At 35.9% G+C, this 27,132-nt stretch overlaps 1 protein-coding gene across 1 annotated transcript in view; it reads right to left on the bottom strand.

Annotated features, from left to right (window-relative positions):
• Positions 1-27,132, bottom strand: part of IQCH (IQ motif containing H) — a 208,541-nt gene that overhangs the window by 113,498 nt on the left and 67,911 nt on the right. Inside the window, 4 exon segments of the mRNA XM_038580790.1 lie at positions 2,869-2,907; positions 4,907-4,986; positions 19,330-19,458; positions 26,309-26,429. Coding sequence (XP_038436718.1) covers positions 2,869-2,907; positions 4,907-4,986; positions 19,330-19,458; positions 26,309-26,429 — 369 coding nt within the window.

Below are 27,132 nucleotides of genomic sequence, written 5' to 3'. Positions count from 1 at the left end.
GCTACCATGGGCACATGTTAATATTTTCTCTTCTTTGCTTGCTCTCTCTATATTATATATACATATGTATAAACATGTAATATACATATGTATATATAATATAGATATTATTTATAATTTTAAATATATTATATTATTATATTATTATAAAATAAATATAATATTATTTATATATTATAATATAGATATTATTTCCTGCTATATATATATTATTTCCTGCTATATATATATATATATCTATGGCTCATAAATGTAAGAAAGCAAACAATAAAAGTCCAGCAGTTTAAATCAGGGGACTCTACATGAGGATGCATTAGATAACATTAGATAATACAGGATATATATAATGTATATATGATATATATATATGAAGCAAGGAAGACAAAAAATATATTTAAATCTTTTACATTTAAAAATAATACTATATTTTATGTGTTTATAATAAAAGTTAGATGTATTTAAATATTTGTATATTTATATATATTTTGAAATTTTATAAAAAAAACAGCACATAAGGTACAACTGAAATCCTCTATCTCTTTTTAGCTCATTCTTTTCCCTCTCCAATTTCCAGAAGTAAACACACTCATGAATTTAACCTGGACCCTTACATCCAATAAATATGTTTGCTTGTTTTACCCACAAGAGATTTTTTTTATTTTCGAAATATTAATTGAAATTAAGTGGATATTGACATAGTTGTTAACATGCCTGACTTGAGATAATAAAAAGATGTATTTGCTGAGAGAGGCAATTTCAGCAACTTTAAACATTTGAACTAAAGCCCTGAAAATAAAGGCCTCAGATTTCTTGCCATAATTACAAAGTCTACCCCTGCTTATTATGTTATTCCTTGGATCCTTGTGCAAAGCCTGACTGACTCAACATTATCCTTTCACTTCTTGAGTCTTGGTTACTTGGTTAATGATCTAGAAGACAGGAAGGGCTCCTGAAAGTCAGAGCCAATGAAAGCAGACGTGACAGCAGAGGTGACAAACACTGTCCTGAGAGTGAAGGAAGCAAATGAAAAATGACCAGAAATGGGTTCTCTGCATACATGATGCCGGGGAGAGAAAATGTTAGATTACAGTAGGAAAGCAGAGATAGGGAAATCTTTTAGAAAGATTTCCACCAAAAATGATGGAAAGTTTAAAATATCTCTAAGGCTTTAGGACTCTGGCAGCCACATAGCCCAGTTCTGTATGCTGGCTCTGTCACTTACTAGGTGGATGACCTTAACTTCTCCGTATTTGGGTCCTTCCAGGAAAATGGGAATAATAATAGTACCTACTGCAGAGAGATGTTGTCAAACGAAGTGAGCCAATCCATGGACCAGAGTAAGCACATGATATGCGTAAGTGCTAGTCGTAGTGGTAGTGGTAGTGGTAGTGGTAGTGGTAGTGGTAGTGGTAGTGGTTGGTTGTGGTTGTGGTAGTTATAATCATAGCAGTAGTAACATTTGGAAAACTAGTGCATGTGGAAGAGTTCATAACCTTGTGTGTAGGAGGGTAGACTCTGGAGCCTCGTTCTTTCACCTGGATCCTCCATACCCTTTTACCAACTATGTGGGGTTGGGGACAATAACACTACAGAGGTTCTAGGGCTGCTGTGAACATTCAGTGGGTGTGGAAGATGCTTAGCTCCATATTCTAAGAACATGCTCGATCAATGTCCGCCACTATAAATATTCCAGATACATCATACCTAGTGTTCTTAAACCATATCCTATTTTTAAAGTGTAGGAGCCAGCTCACAATTTCCTCATAGCAAGAAATCAAGGGAAGCTGGAGGGAAGGTTCTGATTTCATTGATTAGTGTATCCAGGACTGATTGGTCTAGGTTTGGAAGGACTGTATGCTGTACATACAGCTGTAAATACAGCTCTGTCCTGTCACAGCTCTGCAGAAATACGCGACCTAAAAGGTGGGCTCTTTTTCCTTAAAAACGGGAGGCTAAGCTCCCTCTGAAATTCCTTATGATAAGATCCCCAAAGGAAGGGAGGCCTAGAAGGGAGGCCTAAAAATAAGCCAGTGAATTCTGTTAACAGGTGCTTTATAATGCCAAAGCACTTCCACACACATTGACAGCACAAACATAGCAAACCTATGAGAAAAGAGTTATTATCCCCATTTGTCAGAGGAGGAAGTGAGGCACTGAGAATTTAAGTGACTTGCTCAAAATTCCTCTATTAGTAAGAGAAGAATCCAGCTCTTTCCTGCTTCAAGTTTAGAACTTTTATTACTCACTTATGGCCCAGGGGAATGTTCCTTACTGGCATGTACTTGTGTTTGTGGGAATTATTTCATTCTCCCAAAGTTTTGGTTACCGTATTGGTTTTAGGTAGCTTAATTCTAAATCCTATACCCTTACTAATCTCCTCATATATGCAGTGTGTGTGCATGTGCACGTGTGTATGAATGCACACATACACACCCATGCACACATGCCAGCACATGCAGGGGGACAAGGGAATTTTTTTCACATTTTATTTATTTATTATTTTTTCATTTTATTTATTTTTAAGTCGATTTTTTAAAAATGAGAATCATAGACTGAGGGTGAAGACCATTGTGATTCAGCCACATTTCGAGTATGCTAAATCACTTTTCTGGATTGAAGCCTGAGAAGTAATTCAGTCCTAACTGAATGGGTGGGGGTTGGGGAGGGGAGGTTTTTCACTTTAAATAAACCTTTATTTATTTATTTTTTCTAAATACATGATCTAATTTCTTTTATAAACGAAGAGCAAAAGAACTTTTGTTGCAGTCTCCAGCTGTCAACCCGCCTCCCATACTTTTGCCCTGCAGCCAAAGGAAGGGACATCAGGTGACAAACCCCAAATTTCAACTAGTCACACAAATTACAGACCTTCCTATCATGATGTCCTCTTGACCTTTTGCCTTTCCCCTACAATGAAGAATGAGACACAGTTGAAATCAAAATGACTCTCGTGGGCAATTTTACAAAACAAATAGAAGCACAGAGCCTCCCTCCGCCTCCTTCCCCTGGCTCCCCCCGCTGGGCCAGCCTGTTCCCTCTTTCTATGCAAGCAGGAGCTAATAATTAGAAAGACCTTTCCCACCCCAGACAATGCTGCGTTGCTTGCCAAGAGCCCTGTTTGATTGGAAGAGAGAGTTTGACAAAGTAAATATTTACAAAAACAACTACAGTCAGATGCCAAGTCCTGCTTCTAGGGGACCCTTAAAGAAGTATTTCCAAGAAAGGGCTTCTCCATGTGGCACCACACCGCCCGGTGGTGGATGCGGATCCAAGGTCTGCTCTGGCTCTGTCAGTGTTTCTGTTAGCCTTTTAATTTCCATGCTAGGATGCTCTTCACAGAGTGTATGAATAATTACATTTACCACTGAAGAGTCAATTCAGAAATATACCAGTTTGGGACCACAGGAAAGAGTCTTTAAATATTACTGCTCCAGCAGTAGGGGAAAGCTTTGTGAAGTCAACAGAGAGGAAATTAAAGGCAGGACTAATTAGCACTCCGAAAAGTGTCATTATCAAAACAATTTTTTTTTCTTCTGAGAAAGGTCGATTACCGCACAAAACCTCGTCATGTCTGTATTACCTGTAGATCTGTTGTCTAACACTGTGGGGCTTGAGAGCTCAAACATGGTGAGAATCAAAACAGGTGCCCCTGCCTATTCCCATTATGCACATTAGCCCGTGGCCTTCGCACAGCCTGTGAAACAGCTGAATTTGAAACAATCGTGGTGCAGGCCAAACACTAGCCTGAAGGCCTGTCTGTCTAGGGATTTGGCCATTTACATTGATTTTTTTTTTTTTTTTACCCACATTTTTCATGAAACACAAATATTTGCCATGGCAACTGGGGAGTCACATGACACGCTGCTACATAAACAGCTTGGAAATCTCTTAAGGGGACACAGCCCACCAGCGCTGCAAATACTGGGAAGGCATCTTAAGGAAGATTTGGACATTAAGTTGAAGGTCTGGGAAGAGCAGGTAACAGTCTACGATGTGGAGACAGTACGATTCATTTCTTCTCTGCCACTCTTGCATTTCTCTTCCTTGCCTTTTTTTTTTTTTAAATGGGAGCAGCTGTAAATATGACCACATAGGGTAAGCCCAGAAAAAGACACTGCCAGCTGTCTCCTTTTTGTAGTGAAAAGTTTCAATTATCACAACTCTGTGGCTCATAAACATAAGAAAGCAAGCTTCAAAAGTCCAGCACCTTTAAACCCAGAAAATCTCCATGAGGATTAATTATGTTGAACCGTGAGGTCCTAATGTTAGAGAATACAGAATTTCTTCCCTTTCCTCATTAGGATATTTGTGCAAAACTGGAGCACTTGCTTTCTATTCTATGCTTAAAGATAAATGAAGTAAAGTAAAACCTCATAAGACCATACCCTACGCAACATGGATATGGATATAAAGCAAGAGCTATTGTATTCCGGATTCCTGGACTCTTGACCAGCTAGGGGTACAGATTGGCACTTTTAGTTAATCTTACAATGTGACATGTGGCATGATTGAATTTTTTAATACCTTGTAGACAATGCCATGGTATGTACTTATCCCCCTTTAAAATCAAATGCATCCCAGCAACCAAAATAGTATTTATTTCTATGTGAATGGTACAATTCTATAATATGTGTATATTACCAAACATCTCACTGAGAATATTGGAAATAATTTGCTTCTGTTAATTAGAAGCATGAGGGGCACCTGAGTGGCTCAGTCAGTTAAGTGCCTTTGGCTCAGGTTATGATCTCGGGGTCCTAGGATTGAGCCCCACATCAGGCTCCCTACTCAGCGTGGGAGCCTGCTTCTCCCTCTGCCCCTGTCCCCTCACACTTGTGTTCTCTCTCTCTCTCTCCCCCACATAAATAAATTAAAAATCTTTTTTTAAAAAAAGAAGCATGAATACCTGTGATCTTCGTTTCTTGGGAGAGAACTTCGTTGCTTCCACTGGAATCAGCTGTGGTTTCTGAGGTATAGTGAAAGGGGCTGTGGATGGAGGTGGTGCAATGTTACCTCTTCCAGAAAAAGGCTGAGTCACTGGGTGGATGCTATTGGGTTTGCCACTTGAAAGTCAAGTGGCTCTGTCACTGTTCACTATAGTCTGGCCTGTATCAATTCAATCAAACATTTGTGATCATTGACTTCAAAAGCAAAGCAAGAAGAATGAGAGGGCAACTGTTCCATTAGAGTATAAGGTCAGCTCCTTTTGTGCACACTGCTCAGTTGAAAAGGCACATTTTAAAACCAGGCATATTAGAAAGTAATATTTGTCACATAAAAATGTTTTGTGGGGCACCTGGTGGCTCAGTTGGTTAAGCCTCTGCCTTCTGCTCAGGTCACGATCTCAGGGTCCTGGGATTGAGCCCTGTGTTGGGCATCACGCTCAGTGAGGAGTCTGCTTGTCCCTTTCCCTCTGCCCCTCCCCCTATCTGTGCCCCCCAAATAAATAAATAAAATCTTTAAAAAATGTTTTGCTATAAGATTTCTTCAAGGAACCATATTCCCAAGTTCATTTAATAAGGAAGTTAATATAACTATATATGATGGACTATTGTACTGTGTGGTCAGTAAAAAAGACAATTCTGAAGAATTTAAATGCCTTGGGGGAAATAATACAAGTGAAAAGAGAATAAATACCATTTTTGAAATTAAGTCTTGAAGCAACAACGTTTAGAGATCTGGTCCATAGGTGGGTAGGCCTACCTGCTACTTTGGAGAGAAATCACATCTCTCCTGTTGCCTGGCAGCAAATCCATCAGCCTTTTACAAATAGTTCAAGTCTGACATTCTCAGGGGAGAAAATCCTTACACTATTCCTTCCAAGAAAGAAAATTAAAAATAATTTATGTATATAGTTAATTGAGTCAAAGGAGTGAGGCTTCTTCAACTCCCTTAGTCCAAACCCCTTTCTGTCTATTTTAGAACAACATCTGCCCATTTGTAAGAATGGGCAAATACTGATCAGCACATCAGTATTTATTATATAGTATATATATACATACATATATATATATATATACATAAATACAGCACATCAGTACACAATTTGGAATCCCACCTTGAGTTCTGGGCTCTTTCACATTGCCTCAAGTTGGCTGCAAGCAATCTCTTCAGCCATCTCTTAAAAAGTAGCAGGAATTCCAGAGTCTAATCACTAAAATTCATCTCCATGGAAGACATTTGTTGGTTGCCTCTGACCAACCCGGTTTGACCTGGTTTTCAGTTTTCTTGGCTTCCTGGGAGCCTCCCTGACTGTGAAACTACCCATCACCTTCCCTGAGCCTGGCATGTGGCTAGAGTGCTTGAAGACTCCATTTTAAGCCTACAAGTGTTGCCTTGACCTCTATGCTCTCCTGTCGTGTTGTTCCCTTGGACTATGCCCTCCCACTTCTGAAAGCCAGTCCATATCCTGCACTTGGGCTGCCTGAAATCCACTGATTCACCCATAAATCCTGTTATTCCTATTGTCTGCAGGCTCAGTTTACTTTTGGTTAAATTATCAGGTTCCTACAGAGAAGTGAGATTTATGGTTAGGTTTTCATGTTGAAACAAAACAGCAGCTGCCAAGTTTTTAAATAGGCATAATTTAAAAAAGAATTTCAGTAAATTTTTAATGAAATCTGGTAGATAAAGATCTAAAATATTTGTAATTTCATATGAGTGATCCACAGTTAATGGTATATCTAAAATTTTTAAAAGTTTTTCTTGGTTACCTGCAGAAATTCTGTTACTGAATTATAACTGCATGTAGCCTTAAATTTTAAGGGACACGTGCATTTGAAAAATGTATCTATGTCTTCACCAAAATTGCATCATAAGATACTGCCTATAATTTGCTACTCAGTTTTCCTTCTGGAAAAATCTGTATGATGAGCTTTGCCAGAGTTAATGTCCAGGGAAAAAGATCTTGTCTTTCTGGATAAACCTGTATGTTTCTATGGTAGTTACTGATATGTACCTGCCCAATAGTCCTTCTTTCTTGCTAATTTTAGAACCTCATTTTTCCCCCAATATGCCCAGCTCCTAGGGATGCCAGATTTAGCAAAAAAAAAAAAAAAAAAAATCTTTTAGAGGACACACAGTTAAATTTTAATTTTAGATATACAACAAATGTTTTAGAGTGAGTATGGCCCAAATAGTAAATATATTTAATATCCAACAAAGAATTTTCATGAACGGGTTGTACCAGGCATAACTTACAATACTAAGAATTTATATATATATATCCCAAATCCTAACCCTAACCCTAATCCTATCCCTAGACATTGACTTTCCCAGACTTTCTTATAGCTCACAGTAACCACATGACCGGTGAGCTGTAAGGGGAAGTCCATCCAGGGGTTTCTGGGAAGAGACTGGTACCACTTTTTCCCCCCTTCCTGCACTGAATATGTACATTAAGACCCAAATCTGCAGGAGGCGTTATAGCCATGAAGTGGCAAGCATGAGGCTGAAATCAAACATCCAAAGAAGATAAAGCAGAAAGAGAGCTATTCCGATTCTTTTGATGAGTACCACCGGCCTCTACACTGCCTACATCCTGAATTCTTACATGTGAAACAAATGAACTCCTCATAGTTTAAGCCACTGGTGGTTAGGTTTTCTGATATTTGCAGTCCCATATGTTCCTGGCTGATGCCCCTTTCTCCCCCACCACCTTGTCTCCATTCCATTCTTTGTCTTATTGTGTGTACCAGAGCCTCAAGGACGGTGGCAGCTGTGGTCACTCTGGAACCGTCTCTGCTTTTCATGGAAAGATAGAATGCTTCCCAAGTTTGCCTAGTAAGAATATTGTTGGCTCTGGGGTTTTCGTTGAAGGCAGTCATCAGGGTCTGAAAATCCTCTCATACTTCCAATCTGCTCAGAGGTCTTGTTTGATTTTTCTAATGTTGACTTTTCCTCACATTCTTCCTTATCACAATGAAGGTTAAAAAGCTAACTTTTATTTAGAATATTTGCCTCTGTGTTCCTGAGATCGAACTTTTTTTTTTTTTTGGCACTATCCTCATCCAGTTTTGATACCAAAGTAATAGCTTCATAAAATCACTTGGCAAGCTTTTCTTTTTCTATGGAATGGTTTAAGGCAAGGATCACTGATCTTTTAGGTTGGTAAAAGTCGTCTATCAAAGGCCTGAGGCCCTTTTTCCTCTGGTATATTTTTGTGTACGTATATGTGTGCACACATTCCACATGTGTTGTTTAAGACAGAGATATATTTTTGACCACCAATTCAAATAATCTAATGATATTGTTTTCTTTAAGTTTTATACTTTCTCTTGAGTTAATTTTGGCAATTATCCTCCTTTCATTGAAAAAAATACATATTGGCATAGACCTATCATACTATTTCTAAAAAATTCTATGTATCTTTTTTCATTTTAATATTATTTGTGCCCTCTCTATTTTTAAATTTCAGTTTTATTGAGGTATAACTGACATATAATTGACATATAAAAACTATAATATATTTAGAGTGTACATTGCGGGGGTTGATATATGTATGTAGAGTGGAAGGATTCCCTCCCATCTAGTTAATTAACACATCCATCATCTCACTTATCTTTTTTTTTAAATTAATGGAACATTTAAGTTCTACTCTCTTAGCAAGTGTCAATTATGCAATATATCATTATCGACTCTAGTCACCATGCCTTACATTAGATCTTCAGACATTATTCATTTTATAGCTGAAAGTTCATACCCTTTTTACCAACCTCTACCCACCTCTCAGTCCTTGGCAATCATTTTTCTACTGTTCCTATAAATTTGACTTTTTAAAAAATTCCAAATATGAGAGATACCATGCAGCATTTAGTCTTTCTCTGACTGGCTTATTTCACTTAGCATAACACCCTCCAGATTCATCCATGTTGTTGCAAATGGCAGGATTTCCTTCTTTTTAAAAGATGAACACTATATATATATATATATATATATATACACACACTATATATATAAATATATATATTTCTATATATATATTTGTGTTATATATGTGTGTGTATGTATGTATCACATTTCCATTCATCCATCTACAGACATGTAAATAGTGTCCATACTTAGCTATTATGAATAGTGCTGCAGTGAACATGGGAGTACAGATATCTCTTGAGATAATGATTTTGTTTCCTTTATACCCCAAAGTGGGATTGCTGATGAGATGGTAGTTCTATTTTTAATTTCCGGAGAAACTTCCATACTATTTCCCCTAGTAGCTTTACTAGTTTACATTTTCACCAACAGTACACAATGATTCCCTTTTCTCCACCACCTGCTAGTCTTTGTTCTCTTGTCTTTTCGATGCTAGCCCTTCTGACAGGTGTGAGGCGATAGCTCATTGTGGTGGTGATTTGCATTTCCCTGATGATTAGTGAGGTTGAGCACCTTTGCATGTCCCTGTTGGCCCTTTGTTCATCTTCTTTGGAAAAATGTCTGTTCAGGTCCTTTTCTGATTTTTAAATTGGGTTATTTGGTTTTTTTTTGTTTGTTTTGCTCTTTTGTTTTGTTTTGTTTTGTTTTTGGGCTATTGAGTTGTAGGAGTTTCTTAATATATTTTGTATATTAACCCTTTATTGGATTTGTGGGTTGCAAATATTTTATCCCATTCCAAAAGCTAACTTTTTATTTTGTTGGTGGTTTCTTTTGCCATGCAGAAGCATTTTAGTTTGATGTAGGCTCCTTTTTTATTTTGGCTTTTGTTGCCTTTGCTTTTCGTTTCAAATTCAAAAAATCATTGAGCTTATCCCTGTGCTTTCTTCTAGGAGTTTTATGGTTTCAGGAATTATGTTGAGGTCTTTAATCCATTTTGAATTAATTTTTGTGTATGATACAAGATCGTGGTCCAGATTCATTCTTTTTACCATTGCTGTCCAGTTTTCCCAATACCATTTACTGATGAAATTATCCTTTTCCCATTATATATTCTTGGATCCTTTGTTGAAACAGTAATTAATTGACCATAAAAACATAGTTTTATTTCTGGATTCTCTATTCTGTTCTATTGTTCTATGTATCTGTTTTTTTTTTTAATTTTTTTTTAAATTTTTATTTATTTTATGATAGTCACAGAGAGAGAGAGAGAGAGGCAGAGACACAGGCAGAGGGAGAAGCAGGCTCCATGCACCGGGAGCCTGACGTGGGACTCGATCCCGGGTCTCCAGGATCGCGCCCTGGGCCAAAGGCAGGCGCTAAACCACTGCGCCACCCAGGGATCCCTATGTATCTGTTTTTAATGCCACTACCATTCTGTTTTGATTATCAAAGCTTTGTAATATAGTTTGGAATCAAGAAATGTGATATCTCCAGTTTTCTTCTTTTTCAAGATTGTTTTCCCTAGTTAGGGTTTTTTGTGGTTCCACATAAATATTAGGATTGTTTCTTCTATTTTTATTTAAAAAATGCCGTTGGAATTTAATAGGGGTTGCACCAAGTCTATAGTTTGCTTTGAGTGGTATAGCCTTTTAACAAAATTAGTTCTTCTAATTCATGAACATGGAATATGTTTCCATTTATTTGTGTCCTCTTCAGTTTCCTTCATCAGTGTTTTATAGTTTTCAGTATATAGGTCTTTCATTTGCTTGGTTAAACTTATTCCTAAGTATTTTACTTATGCTATTGTAAAGGAGATTATTTTTTTAATTTCTCTTTCTGACAGTTCCATTTTAGTGTATAGAAATGCAATTAATTTTTGTGTTGATTTTGTATCCTACAGCTTTACTGAGCTCATTTATTACTTCTAAGCACTTTTTGGTGGTGTCCTTAAGGTTTTCTATACAGAATATGTCGTTTGCAGAGATAATTTTACTTCTTCCTTTCTGTTTTTTATTTCTTTTTCTTGCCTTATTGCTCTGGCTAGGGCTTCTAGAAGAAGTATGTTGAATAAAAATGGCAAAGCTGGACATCCTTGTCTTGTTCCTGATCTTAGAGAAAAAACTTCTAGCTTTTTGTCATTGAGTATAATGTTAGCTTTTATTATGTTGAAGTGAATTTCTTCTATATACAATTTATTGAGAGTTTTGCTTGTGAAAGGATACTGAATTTTGTCAAATGCTTTTTCTGTATCCATTGAGATGATCATATGATTTTTATCCTTCATTTTGTTAATGTGATATATTACCTTTATTTATTTACATATGTTGAATCATCCTTGTATCCAGGAATAAATCTCACTTGATCATGGTGTATGGTTCTTTAAATGTGTTGTAAAATGAGTTTGCTAATATTTTATTAATGATTTTTTTGAATCTTTGTTTATCAGGAATGTTGGCCTGTAATTTTCTTTTCTTGTCTGCTTTGGTCTGAGGATAATGCTGGCCTTACAAAATGAGTCTGGAAATGCCCCTATTCTATTTGTTTTTAAGGAATTTGAGAAGGATTGGCAAAATTTTTTCTTTAAATGCTTGATAGAATTTACCAGTGAAGCCTTCTGACCCTGGACTTTTCTTTATGGGGAAGTTTTTGATTATTCATTCAATCCCCTTACTAGTAATTGGTCTCTTCAGATTTTCTATTTCTTCATGATTCAAACTTTGTAAGTTTATGTTTCTAGAAATCTATCCATTTCTTCTAAGCTATCTAAATCTCGGTATATAATTGTTCATAGTAATTTGTCTTTTTTTAAAAGACTATTTATTTGAGAGACAGAGACAGCTAGCATGAGTAGGGGGAGGGGCAAAAGGAGAGGGAAGGGGAGGAGCAGACTCCCCACTGAGTACAGAGCTGGGTATGGAGCTGGAACCCAGGACCCTGAGATCATGACCTAAGCCGAACTCAGATACTTAACCAACTGAGCCACATAGGCACCCCCACTCATAGTGATTTCTTATGATCCTTAGTATTTCTGCATTATCATCACTTGTAATGTCTCCACTTTCATTTCTGATTTTATTTGAGCCTTCTCTTTTTTTTCTTAGTTTGTCTAGCTAGAGGTTTGTCAGTTTTGTTTATCTTTTCAAAAAAACCACCTCTTCATTTTATTGATATTTTCTTTTATCTTTCTAGTCTCTGTTTATTTCCACTCTGATCTTTGTTATTTACTTCCTTATAAACTTGAGCTTAGTATATTCTTCTTTTTCTAGTTTTTTAAGGTGTTAAGTTAGGTTGCTTATTTGAGATCTTTCTGTTTCCTTAGTGTAGGTGTTTATTGCTTAAGCTTCTCTCTTAGAACTGTTTTTTTTTTTTTTTTTTTGCATCCCATAGGTGATGTTGTGTTTCAATTTTTGTCTCAAGATTTTTTTTTTTTACTGCCTTTTGATTTCTTCTTGACCCACTGATTGTTCAGGAGCATGTTGTTTAAGCAGCACATATTTGTGAATTTTCCAGTTTTTCTCTTATAACTGATTTCTAGTTTCATACCATTCTGATTAGAAAAGATGCATGGTATGATTTCAGTTATCTTAAATATATTAAGACTTGTTTTAATTTGTATTTCCCTAGTAATTAATTATGTTAAGCATGCTTTCACTTACTTATCTACCATCATATATCTTCTTTGGTAACATTTTTGTTCTAATCCTTTGTCTGTTAGGTTATTGAGTCGCTTGTTTTCTTATTGAATTTCAAGAGTTCTTTATATCTTCTGGACAAAAATTATTTAATATATTTCAATATGTTTTGAAATATGAATTCCCAGTCTGTAGCTTTTCTTTTCATTTTCTTAATATTGTCTTTCAAAGAGTAGAAGTTTTAAATTTTGGTGAAGTATGCTATTTTTTTACTCTTATGGATTTGTGATATTTAAGAAATCTTTCACTAATCCAAGGAAACAAAAATTTCCCCCTTTTGTTTTCTTCTAAAAGTTCTTAGTTTTAGACTTTCCATTTAGTTCTATGATCCATCTTGAGTAAACTTTTATACATGGTGTATGGTATGGGTGAAATGTCTCTATATATCTATCTTCCATCGTTCCAGCACCATTTATTGAAAAGACTATCCTTTCTCCATTGAATTGCCTTTGTGTCCTTGTTGAAAATCAATCGACTGTGTATGTATAGATTGACTCCTGAACTCTCTATTCTGCTCAATGGATCTCTGTATTTATCCTTTTGCTACTACCACACTGTCCTAATAATTATAACTTTATACTAACTCAGATAACATGAATTCTCCAATGATACTCTCCTTTTTCAGAATTATTTTGGCTATTGTACCATCTTTGCTTTTCCATATAAATTTTAGAATTGGCTTGTCAATTTCTACAAAAAATTCTATTGATCTTGATTTGGATTGCATTGAGTTTATAGACAACTTTGGGATGATTAACATAACAATATTGAGTCTTCTAATCCATAAACATGGATTACCTTTCCATTTATTTAGGTCTTATTTGAAAATTTTTTCATTAGCGTTTTGGAGTTTTTAGCATATAGATCTTACACATTTTTTTTTGTTTTATTCCTAAGTATTTAATTGTTTTGTATCATTTTAGTGACATTGTTTTTGTTGTTGTTGTTGTTTTAAGTAGAGTGTACACTGAATGTGGGGCTCAAATTCATGGCCCTGAGATCAAGAGTTGCATGAGCTCTTTTGACTGAGCCAGCCAGGCACCCTGGCATTGTTTTTTAAAATTCAATTTCCAATTGTTCATTTCTACTATATAGAAATTCAGTTAATTTTTACATATTAATCTGTTATCCTGAAACCATGCTAAACTCTTATTTATTCTATTGTTTTTTGTATTTCAAATTTTCTATGTAGTAATCATTCTATTTATAAAAAAAGAGAGTTTAATTTCTTTATTTTCTATTCTTTTTTTTCTTCTTTCTTTCTTTCTTTCTTTCTTTCTTTCTTTCTTTCTTTCTTCTTTTTTTTAACTAATTGTATTGGCTAGGACCTTCCATACAATGTTGAATAGCTGTGGTAAGAGTGGACATTCTTGCCATGTTCCCGATCTTATAGTGAAAGCAGTTGGTCTCTCACTATTAAGTATGATTTCAGCTGTAGATGCCTTATATCAGGCTGAGAAAGATCCCTTATATTTTTAGTTTGCTTTAGTCTTTAAAAAATGTATTATTGTTTAATGGATGTTGAATTTTATTTTTTATGTATTAAGATGGAGATGGTGATATGGTTCTTCTTCAGTTTATTGATATGATGATTTACATTGATTTTTTTAATGTTGAAACAATCTTGCATTCTTAGGATAAACCCTACATGGTCATGGCATATTATTATTTTTTTATATTGTGGGATTCAATTTGCTAATCTTTTGTGGAGGATTTTTTTTTTGTGGAGGATTTTTATATCTGTTTTTCATGAAGAGTAACAGAGTGTGGTTTTCTTGTCTTCTAATGTCGCTGTCTGGTTGTGGTATCAGGGTGATGCTGACTTCATAAAAATGGTCTGAGGAGTGTTTTCTCTTATTCTATTTTCTAGAAGAATTTGTGTAGAATTGACAATATTTCTTTCTTAATTGTTTGGTAGAACTCACCAGGGATGCCATCTGGAACTAGTGTTTTCTTTCTTAGAAAGTTTTAAGTACAAATTAAATTACCTTAATAGATATAGGACTAATTAGATCATCTGTTTCTTCTTGAGTGAGCTTTGATAGTATCTGTCTTTTTTTTTAAGATTTTATTTATTTATTCATGAGAGACAGAGAGAGAGAGGGAGAGGCAGAGACACAGGCAGAGGGAGAAGCAGGCTCCATGCAGGGAGCCCGATGTGGGACTCGATCCCGGGTCTCCAGAATCACATCCTGGGCCGAAGGCAGCACTAAACTGCTGGGCCACCAGGGCTGCCCGATAATATCTGTCTTTTAAGAGTTTTTCAATTAGCCTGAGTTTTCTAGTTTATGGTCATAAAGCTATTTATGTTCTCATATCATCCTGTAAATGTCTATATTAATTGTTATGATGTCTCCCTTTCATTTGTGGTATTGGTTATTTGTGCCTTCTCTCTTTTTATATTTGATAGTCTTTTGTTAGGCTAGAGGTTTACCAGTTTTGTTGATATTTTCCAAGAAACATATTTTGGTTTCAATAAATTTCTCTGTTTTTATCTATTTTAAATTTCATTGCCTTTTATTTTCATTTCTATTATTTCTTTCTGCTTGCTTTTGGTATAATTTGCTTTTCTTTTTCTAGTTTCTTAAAGTTGGGGCTTAGATAATTAATTTGAGATCTTACTTTTAAATATAAATATCTAATGCTATAATTTTCTATATAAATACTATTTTAGTTGCATTCTATAAATTTTTATATGTTGTGTTATTTTTCATTCAATTAAAAATATTTTTAAATATCCTTGTAATTTCCACTTTGACCAATGGGTTATTTAAAAGTATGTTCTTTAATTTGCAAGTATTTGGGAATTTTTTGAGATAGTTTTCTCTAATTCATTTCTGGTTTAACTACGTTATGGTGAGAGAACATATTTTGTATAATTTACGTTCTTTAAGTTCATTAAAATATTTTTTATGGTCCAGAATATGGTCTGTTTTGCTGAATGGTCTATGTGCATTTGAAATGAATGACCAAGCATTCTGCTATTTGTTTTAATTCCTTAGATGTGTTAAAATAGGTTGATAATGTTCAAGTCATCTATATTGTTATTGATTTTTGCTTCAAGTATTTTGAATCTCTATTGTTAGGTACATACACAGTTAGGATTGTTATTTCTTTTTGCTGAATTGTTCCTTTTATCACTGATATCCCTCTTTATCCTTGCCAGTGTGTCTTGTTCATCTGATATTAATGGAGGCAATCTAGATTTTTTTGATTATTTTTTGCATGGTGTATCTTTTCCTGTCTATCTCCTTTTTATTAATTTTAAATTTATATTTAATTGATGCCTTTTCCAACCATTTATTTTTTATATTTAAAAAAAACAAACTTTAAATTTGGACTAATTTTAGATGTACAGGAAAGTTGCTGTACACCCTCATTCAATTTCCCCTAATGTTAATATCTTTCATTACCACAGTACAGTTGTCAAAACAAGAAACCATCATTTGTATGTTACTATTAACTAAATCCCAGTCTTCATTCAGATATCACTATGTTTTTACACTGTCCTTTTACTGCTCCAAGATCGAACAGGATATCACAGTGTATTAAGCTATCATGTCTTCTTAGTCTCTTCTGGTCTGTGACAGTTTCTCAGTCTTATTTTTCATGATCTTAATAGTTTTAAGGAGTATTAGTCAATATTTTATAGAATTTTCTCAGTTTGGATTTATCTGATATCTTTCTCATGGTTAGAGTAGGGTATGGGGTTTTCGGCAGAATACCACAGAGGTGAAGTACCCTCTTTATCACATCGTATCAGAGGACATAGGCTATCAACATGGCATCACTGGTGATATTAACCATGATCATTTGGTTGAGGCAGGGTTTGTCAAGTTTCTGAACTGTATATTTTCTATTTCCCCCCATTTTTATACTCTGTTATTTGGATATGAATCTATTAATCTGGTTCACATTCAGCTTTATTCAAAGTAGCCCCAGACAGGAAACAAACCACATCATATCTTTCAATAAGTGAATGGTTTAACATCTGTACTACACTCATATTATGGAGTACTAGTCAGCAATAACAAGAAACAAACCATTGATATAAGCAACAAACTGGACGAATTATGTTGAGTGACAAAAGCCAATTCCAAAAGGTTACACACTGCGTGCATCCATTTATTTAACATATTTGAAATGATCAAATTATAGAAATGGAGAGCAGACTATTGTTGGCAGGGATTGTTGAAGGGGTGTGGGTGGGAGAGGAGTGTGTGTGGCTATCAAAGGACAACATGAGGTATTCTCCTGGTGAAGAAAATATCCTATATCTTAGCTGTGCCGATATTGCACTACAGTTTTGCCATACATTATTATTAAGAGTGCAAGAGATCTCTCCATATTATTTCTTACAACTCTATGTGAATCTACAATGATCTCAAAGTCAAACATTCAATTATAAAAGGATACCAGTAGGAGAATGAAATGCCAAACCACAGACTAGGAAAAATTATTTGCAATATATACAACTGATAAAAGATTAGAATCCAGAATGTATAAATGGTTTCTATAAGAAAAAGAAAGAAAATCCATTAAAAAAATAGGTTAAAGTCCTAAATCACTTTTTAAAAGAGGATACTCAAATGATGAATACACTTTTCCAAAAAAACTGCTCAAGTTTATTCATCATCAGGGAAGTGAAGATTAAACCCACAAAGAGATACCACGACAAACTCATCAGGATGGCTAAAATTTAAAAAGAAATAAAACTGAAATAAAATGTTGAGAAAGATATATATTATCTGGAATTCACATGTACTGCTAGTAGGAAAATAAATCAGCATAACCACCTTGGAAAATCACTTGGCAATATCTATTAAATCTGAGCATATGTATACTCTATGACGAAGCAATTCTACTTTTTGATATGTTTCCGGCAGAAATGCATATATATGTGCATTGAAAGACAAGTATGAGAATGTTCATAGTACTTTATTCCTAATGGCCCTATACTATAAACCATGAAATTCCCATCAACAGTAGAATGGATACAAAATTGGGGCACATTCATACATAATTCATTCATACATTTATACATATTTATCCTTAATGTCTCTCTTTCCCTCCTATCCACCAGCCAGTCATCATGGCTCCACCTCCAAAATTCTACTTAACTTTTTTCACTTTTCTTTATATCCTCTGACACCTCCTCAAATCCACTGTTATTTCTCACCTAGTTTACAGAAATAGCCTTGAGCTAGTCTTCTTGCTTCCACTCTTGCTTCCTCCCCTATGATTCATTATCTGTAAAGCAGTCAGAATGATCTTATTACAATATAAATCAGATCACCTCATCCTCTTATTTAAACCTTTCAGTGGGTTCTTATTATACTTGATTGAATCCAACTCTTCATCATGGTTTGAAAGGCTGCCATGCTGGTTCTGCTATAGTCAAAGATATTTACAGAGAAAGATCCTAAAATACAGAGTGGTTTAAACAAATTAAGAGTTTAAGAGTTTATTTCTCTCACACACAAGAGTTGAAAAGAAGACAGTCCCAGGTTGGCAGGGCAGCTCTGCCAGACTCAGAGATGGAACATGGAGTTCTACCTCACAGGTAGCTCTCATGTGCTTGCCCATCACATCTACATCCCAGCTAGCCAGAGAGGAGAAAGGAAAGGTGGAGACCATGCTCCCCTTCTCTTACAGATTCAGCTCAGAAGTTTCCCTTCCCACTTCCACTTCCATCTTCTTTGTCCAGAATCTGGTCACAGGACACACCTAGTTGAAAGGAAGCCTGGGAAATGTCTTTAGCTAAGCTGACATGTGCCCATCCATGACTCCATTACTGTGGAAGTAGGAATGAATGAATATTGAGGACAACTCATAGTCTCTGCTCCATCCAAGTCATCATTCCCCTCTACTTTTCCAACCTCATTTCCTCCCTTTTGGTTCTCTAGCTAGACCAGCCTTGTTCATCCCCTCCTTAGTCCTTAGGCCCCTATATCTGTGCTGGCCTGTATCTGAAATGCTTTTCTCTAGATCTTTACATGACTGACTTCTTCTGATCATTTCTACCTCAACTCAAGCCTCATATATCTTCTGAGAGGCATTCCCTAACCCTTTCATCATAAGCAAAGTAACCACCTCCTTACCACTCTCTCATTCATGTTGTTTTATTTCTAACACCTACCACTAGTTTAAATTCTCATTTACTCACTTGCTTATTATCTGTTTCTCCCACTGGAATATAAACACCATGGGGGCAGAAATGTTGTCTGACTTATTCTCTGTTGGATCCCCAGCACTTAAATGCTACTTTTGATAAAGCAAGCATTCAGCAAATACTTGTTGAACAGATGAGTCCATTTAGCCCAAACTCCCTCATTTTGTAATGGGGAAAGCTGGAGCCCAGAGAAAGTAAATGGCTTGCCTGGGCTTCTGCAAGTACTTAGTAGATTCCCAGGTTGGTGCTTTTTTTGAACATACTATTTCATCCAGCCTCTTCTTTGAAGTCTATTATCTCACCCCTCCACAGCTGTGCCTTTGAACACCTGTAGCACTAGACTTTAACATCCATTTGGTTTCTATGCTATGCTTCTTTGTATTATTATTTATCTTTGTTCTGTCTTGTTTTCCCAACTGAGCTGCAGGCCCCTTGAAAATACCAACCTTCTAACATACAGACAACAACAGGCTGTGTGTAGGTGTTTGACAAAGAGACTAAAGTTACTTTATTCAGTCAAGTGAAACTCAGAACCATTACAGCTTTCATTTTGCCCTATCATTGAAGATAAAAGTTGGATATCGGAAGACTAGATTTTGGTGAGAAGTAATTCTTATGTATCCCCAGCTAAGCATGTAGGCAAGACTATCTTACCGGCAGTTGGAATCTTATGAGCTTCATCCAAATTATGCAGAGGGGCTGCTCTTGGTATAATGGGTGGGTTCTGAAAGGTAATCCTTGCTGTTGGTGGAATCAGCCCTCGTTCTATCATACTCAAAATTCCCTGAAAAGGAAGGTTAGAAGAATATGATTTTAACTCCAAGCATTTCTTTTCTTTTTTTTTTTTTTTTAGGATTTTATTTATTTATTCATGAGAGACACAGAGAGAGAGGCAGAGACACAGGCAGAGGGAGAAGCAGGCTCCCTGTGGGGACCCGGATATGGGACTAGATCCCAGGTCTCCAGGACCATGCCCTGGGCTGAAGGCAGTGCTAAATCACTGAGCCACCCAGGCTGCCCAACTCCAAGCATTTCTACAAAGTCTGAGCTCCATGAATTTCACAGGTAAAACTTACTCTATTCATCTTCTTATTTGTGAGAGCACATCTAGTGCTTTAATCCTTTGCATGAAGAAACCACTGTTGTGCACATTCATTTAAGCCTAATATTATAACCCAAGATAAAATGGCATTTCCAATAATGCTATGATAAAATAAACTTGTATTAAGATAATTTCATTTTAAGGTAGAAATATAACTTCAGTGCAAACTAAAACATCTTTATACCTAACATTTTCAATGATCAATAACATTGTTACTCTTTTTAAAATGCGGAGGAATCAAGTCCACGGTCTTCATAACCAAGGAGAGGTTTTGTTCTGAAAGAAAGAAAATCTGTGTGCTTACAACTATTCCTCTATTGTTACAAGTCATATTTTATAAAAGAAAGTGATTTTTAGGGGTACCTGGGTGGCTTAGTTAAGCAGCTGACTCTTGATTTCAGCTCAGGTCATGATCTTATTAGGGTCGTGATCTCAGGGTCATGATATTGAGCCCTGTGTTGGGCTCCACGCTGGGTGCAAAGCCTGCTTGAGATTCTCTCTTACCCTCTCCCTCTGCCCCTCATGCCCCATTCTCTCAATCTCACTCTCTCTAAAAAAACAAAGAAAAAAAAGAAAATTATTTTTAGATATTTCTCATGTCACCAGAAGACATGATTGCCCACATAGGTGAATTTAGCATAACTAGTCAACATGGATAGTCTTAATTCACCTAATTTATAATTCCTAGAACTCATACTATGTCAGCATGGCTGGAACCAGGGCTTTTGAAGGACAGGAGACTATTAAATAAATAAACAAATAAATGGATCAATGAATAATTGAGCAAAGCCTTCTGGTGGGGCAATGTGTTCATTTAGGTGGGTCTATTGTATTGAAGCCAGAAACTCAGAAACACAGGGAAGATGTGAAATAAACTTGTAATAGGGCTTCAGCTTCTTATTGCTCTTATGTACTAGGAAGGAAAGTAAGGAACTCTGGGTCTCAAGGAAATCCTTGTCTGCAAGCTGTGTACCAAGCTAGACTAAGTTGAAGAAATTGGCCCAAATCCTAAGGGGAACAGATACTGTTTCTGTTTGTCTTAGGACCTCGATGACGATGTATGTTCTATCAAGGATGCTAAAGTCTAGTGTTCTAGGAATTCAGAGAAATGATCACTAGGGGATTAGGGAGTTCAAGAAGGCTTCACTCGTGAAACAATGATTCCAAAGAAAAACCTCCTTCAGTTTGCTTACTGCAGAATCATTTCAGAGGGAGAACTTCTTATTAAAAATGAAGACTCTTGGGTCCTCTCCTTGGCCTTTCCAAACTTCTGAGACTAGGGTCTGGGAATCTGTATTATTGAGGCCTCCAGGACATACTTAATGCTCCCTGAAGCTTGAGAACCAGTAGAATTGGAGCCCAGTAATCTACATTTTAAAGTAAGTACTCCAGGTCAATCTTTTATACTTTTAAAATTTAAGAACTGCTCATTATCATTATGCCCCTTTTGAAATTAGGACTTTAGGTTTTAATTTTTCTAACACTGGATTTAACTACCTTAAAATGGTAAGAGCAATTCTTTGTCCTCATAAATATTTTCTACCTTTAAATATCAAATCCCATTTCTAAGAAGTATGCCCGACTTGCAGATGGGAAAAACAGAGCTCCTTTTAATTCAGTATATTTTCATTACTGAACTCAGAATCTCAAGGAATGTGAGCATGATTTTGACCTTTGCTTTAATATTGGTTGGAGCAATTCACTTAATTCTAGATAAACACATGTGTATACATTTACTGTTGGGAGGAAAAGGTTAAGACTTTGGGATAAGTACAGGAGGCTGAGTATCATTTCATTGAAATGCTGGAATCTCTGGAGATGATCTGACTCTATAGTCACCTTTGTTTTTGATGAGGCTATTATAATTCTCTAGGGATTAAGGTTAATTTATAGAAAACTGAAAATAGTGCAAGTTTCTTGTTTTATACGCATGCAAAGAAACTCTGTCACACAGAGCGATGATGCTTCCACCGCCCCCCCCCAAAAAAAAAGCCAGTTGTTTGTCCATTTGCAAATTTAGTTCAGTGTTCTTGATTTGTAAAGGTGTCTGTTGTTTGGATTCTCCTTGGAATCATAACATCTTACTGATACCCTCATTTAATCAATGAGTTAAATAAAATCTTTGATGTGTTCATTTTATAGTTGTATAAGAGTTATGGTTTTACTCTAAAATATATATACATCTTTAATAATTTTGGAGATCTCACCAAGGTGAGCAGAAGATTCACCTGAAATTGCCAGAAATGATGCTCTGCACAGGAAACCGAGTCCAGGCATGGGTTTTCTTAACACCCCCAGGTGAATTAAAAGTGGCAATAAAACTTTATTGATTGTTTTTCTAATTTTGGCATTACTGTATTATTCCTATTAATTTTTTGTTTTTCTTTTTTGTTCATGTATGGCTAAGTTATTCCTTATTGGTAGCTACAGTGACTGGGAATTTGGCGATCTCCATAAGTGGATTAGAGTCTTATAGACATCTAATTCCATGTTGAATCAGGGACAATAGAGAATATAGTTTGTTAATCTTTTGTCCACTTGTGTATTTTGAGCTCAAATCAGCTAGGAATGTCATGCCACAAAGAAGGTGGCATCTGGACCAGTAAGTGTGTTTCTGTGTTTATCTTTCATCCATAGCTAAAATTGTAGAGTTGAAGCTATGAGCTCTGCCTGTATCTGTATGTCTATGTGTCCATAATTCAGAAAAGCCTTTATCTTTCATTGTGAATATAGAATATTTTCTTGTCTCTAGATGGTATTAATAAATTAGATTGTAAAGTCTCAAATTAAAGGAGCTCTGTTCTGGCTGACTTACAGAAAGAAATAAGTGCTTATATAAATTGAATATTCTTAATTGAATTTTCTTAAGATTTTTAGGAAATAAGGAAATTAAACTTCTAATACTTTTAAATGTGTTCCCCCTCATCTCTCAGATTCGAAACTCTCATTGAGTATCTTTGCTTTTCATGGCAATATAGTTATTTGCATAGTTTCAATAAAAATCTATTCTCCTTTTACTAAGCTATAATTGGAAAAATCGCTTATGTAACCAAGACCTTATCTGAATTTCATATTTAAGAATGAATAGTTATTAATCATGAATGACAAGTGTCTTTTAAAGAACTAAGGTTGACTTTATGTAGCCAATGCTTACAAATCCTTCCAAAAAAACTGGCCTGGTACATGGCTTTATAGGGTTTCCATTCTTGCAGGTGGTAGAAATGGGTCATGTCCTGGCAGGCCCAAGAACCTTGGGATATTAGGATATTTGGAATGCCTCTAGAAAAGAGGAATATACCCAAATTTATAGATCCTGTAGTTGAAATGTGGTAGGCAGAGTTTCTTGGGCTTGATTTTCTATCCTTAGGATAGCAAGTAATAGAAGATTTTAAAAGTTCAATCTGAGATTCCTTATGAAAACTTCCTGTGGAGCAAACTTAAGATGGCCTGTTCTTGCTGCACCTGTGTAAATAATCAGGACAAACCTAATGAGACCAGCCTTATTTTTAAAAAAATTTTTGGAGATCATTTTAATCAAAGTGGTGGAAGACTATAAGAATATATTTTTTTTAAGTTTTGGAATAAGCAAAAGAGATTACTGGATACCTTTGGAATGGAATGCTGGAGCCCTCAGGGATTACCTGAACCTAGTCCTTGTTTGAGCTATTTCACAACTCTAGAGATTAAGGTTATTTTGTACAAAAACAAAACAAAACAAAACAAAAAAAAACCTGACACTAATACAAATAATTCTTATCTACAGACTTGAAAATAAATTCCATCTGGTGAAGGGACATTCCTCCTTCCCATAGAAATGTCAATTTTGCATCTATTTGCACATTTATTTATATTATTTATTTATATTTATATTCCTGCTCTACAAATATCTGTTCTTTATATTCTCCTTTAAAACAGTTGTGACATCTTACAGATCTTTCTCTCTCTCTTTTAGAGAAAGATTTATTTATTTATTTATTTGAGAGAGAGAGAGAGAGTATAAGCGGGGGGAGGGGCAGAGGGAGAGAGTCTTCAAGCAGATTCCCTGTTGAACTTGGAGCCCAACCTGAGTCTTGATCTTAAGACCCAAGAGATCATGACCTGAGCCAAAACCAAGAGTCGGATCCTTAACTGATTGAGTCACTCAGATACCCCTACAGATCACTCTTTTAATTTACAAGTTAAATAAATAAAATCTTTGACATGTGTTCATTTTATGTTTGTATGACATCCATAATTTTACCTGTTTTGGGAAATTTTTTTTTAAAGACTTTATTTTTTATTCATGAGAGACACAGAGAGAGAGAGAGAGACGCAAAGACAGAGGCAGAGGGAGAAGCAGGATCCACGGAGGAACCATGGGACTCGATCCCGGGTCTCCAGGATCATGCCCCAGGCCGAAGGCAGGCTCTAAGCCGCTGAGGCACCCAGGGATCCCCACCTGTTTTGGGAAATTATCCCTTAACACCATTGTCTCATTAAACTTTCATAACACGTTTACTTTCCAGTTGAAGGGATTAGGGATTAGATAGATGTTCATTCATTCAACTGATATTTGTTAATTGCTTGTTATGTGGCAGGAACTATTCTGGAGGCTGGGGGTGCAGTGGTGAGCCAGAGAGAACTCATGGAGCCTCATGTTCAAAGACATGAAATAAACTCACAATAAATATATAATTACAAATTATAATCATCTATGAAGGAAAAGACAGGTGCTTAAGGAAGTGACTTTTCTGGACAGAAATAGAGACACTTGAGAAGGCCCATCTGAAAATGTGCTTGGCCTAGTGAGGAGCAGAGGGTAGGCTCATATGGCAGAGGGTAGAGGAAACAGCAGAGAATGAAGGGAAAGTCCAGGTCAGGTCTGCCTTGTTTGTAGAGTTTGGAGTTGATTAATCAATCGCGACCAGAGAACAGCTTGTCTAAGGTCACACTCAGCCTGAAAGTTTGGTTTGGGTACTGTGAGACATATATTCTTAACCATTAAAAAAAAAAAAAAAAAGAGTTTGTTTTCTTTTTTGGATGTAGCAAGGTAACTCGAGAAAAAGTCAGGACGTTTGTCCTGCATTTTCCAAAACAACTCTCTCTTCTGGGTGTTGTCAGTCCTTTACCTCTTGCTGGACTTGTGTGAACCTGAGATGACAGTTAAGGGCATTGGGAACATGTAAAATTCTAGACACTGTATTTACATTTCTGTGGCTTGTGCTTTCCTGATGCTTCTATTACCTTGCACAGTACCAGACACATGGTGAGTACTCAATAAATATATGTTGATTAATTGGCTGATTAAATACAAATATTATGGTAGGCCATCTGTTCTCTGGTGATAATTGAGGGATGAAAATGATTTTTTTTCTGGGTCAAGTTGCCATGGTTCTAGATTCACCTTTGTTTTGCATCAGTTTTTTCATTATGTCTATTGCTAAGGTGGATATTGATTGATTGATGCATTCATTCACTATTTCATTCATCTTAATTTGATCCAGGAAGAATGTAAGATGTTATTAAAGCAAGAATTCTGCTGGAGTCATTCCATAGTCGCAGGGAGTAAAGATGTAAACTAAGTAAAATCATATGTCACAAAGATTTCTGAACAATATGGTTTATAACTAGAAAAAGTAATAGTTATAGTTGTGAGCTTCACACATTAAGGAGCTTATAATGATGCTGGGTTCTCTTGAGTTCTGCTATTTCTCCAGCAGCAGGTCAGTAAACAGAGCAAACAAGATGGAGAACTTTAAATCTCCAAGGACCAAGAGAACCTTTGGGAAGCAACTTTAGGTCCAAACTATTCCAAACAACAGATAGAAAGTGAGATGGGAATAATTAAAGACTATCTCCCTTGGTTATATTTGAGATACAAAAGGGAATCCACTTAGGCATTTTTCAACTCTTCAGCCAATTAAATTAAGTAGCAGGGAGAAGTAGAAAGGGTGATACAACACTCAGTCCTTAGTAATTTACTTACTCTTTCATTTGCTTATTCATTGAACCAACATGGCTCTGGACACTGGGGATACTGGGATGAAGATGATATGACCTTTTGTTTAAAAACTAGAAATCCACTGGTTTCCTGAACAGTAGAATTTAAATGGTTTAAATGCCATTTTCATTAATTCTGGCTTCATATTTTTGCATACTAGTATATTAAAATACATTTTTAAATGCTACCAGAATAGCATCAGAAACTATCTGCTCAGAAGCTTGAAAAATTCTAGTAATACCATGTAAACACAATAATAATTTAAACACGTAATACCATCAACATCTAAATCAATAGTAAATCTCTGGAATGATGGGTTATTTATTTATTTATTTAAATGATGGGCTTTAGAGGTGGAAGGGACTCTACTTGTTGTCTAGTCCAACCTTCTGATTTACAGAGGAGCAAATTCAGGCCAGAGTGAAGACCCCAACTTGTTTGAGGTCACCTAGGAGAGTTAGTGGCTGAGCCCGAATTCAAACTCCCTATCCCACCTCAATGCTCTTTCCCATAGATTCCTAAGCACATAAAATGGTCATTGAATCACTAACCTTTCCTGGCATCTGCTTGTGGGACAGGTATGGGGGTGAAGTAGGGATCTGTGCGGTGAGAAGTTGGTGGAACCGTGAGGTTGGCTATTGTAGACCCTTTTATTAACTTCTGAACCTTCACCTAGACAATCAAAAATTTGTTTTCAGCAGGCAGTTTTGCTTTCAAAATGAACACAGTTTTCTTGTAAACAATAAATAAGATTATGAATAGTTTCATTAAGTTTTAATAAAGTAGCAATAGCAGCTCCAATTTTATTGCTCGTGAGGACCCTGTGCTATTGTCTACTGTCAGGAGTTTGTGTAATTTAAAATAGTTAATTAAATCCAATTAACATGTTGTGATTTCCACTATGCAAAGTCACTATAGTAGTTAATAAGGAAACTATTAAGATTTTGTTCAATTTTAATGACTATGATATAAAAGTGCTAAATCTTGACAGAAGAGATTTTGAATACAGCAAAGTTTTGTACAGGCAAATTTCCCAGGAAATGCACATTAGAGTTGTAAGAGTAAAAATAAACCAAGCAAACTGGAAGAATTTCAAGATAGATGTATCAGGTTGCCTGAGTGGCTCAGTCTGTTAAGCGTCTGACTGTTCATTTCAGCTCCTGGCATGATCTTAGCATTGTGAGATTAAGCCCCCACTTAAGAGTCTCCCTCTCCTACTACCACTCCCCACATACCCCTAAAACAAACAAACAAACCAAAAAGATTTTAAAAAAAGATAAATGTATCAGTCAACATTAATAGGTTGAAAATGAACTTTGAGTGGACTCCTGAAAACCTCAGAGAGAGTTAGAGACTTGATATCTAGATCAGTTAC

The sequence above is a fragment of the Canis lupus genome, chromosome 30 (assembly GCF_011100685.1).
Source record: "Canis lupus familiaris isolate Mischka breed German Shepherd chromosome 30, alternate assembly UU_Cfam_GSD_1.0, whole genome shotgun sequence".
NCBI classification, from domain to species: domain Eukaryota; kingdom Metazoa; phylum Chordata; class Mammalia; order Carnivora; family Canidae; genus Canis; species Canis lupus.
This window is presented reverse-complemented; position numbering and strand designations above follow the sequence as displayed.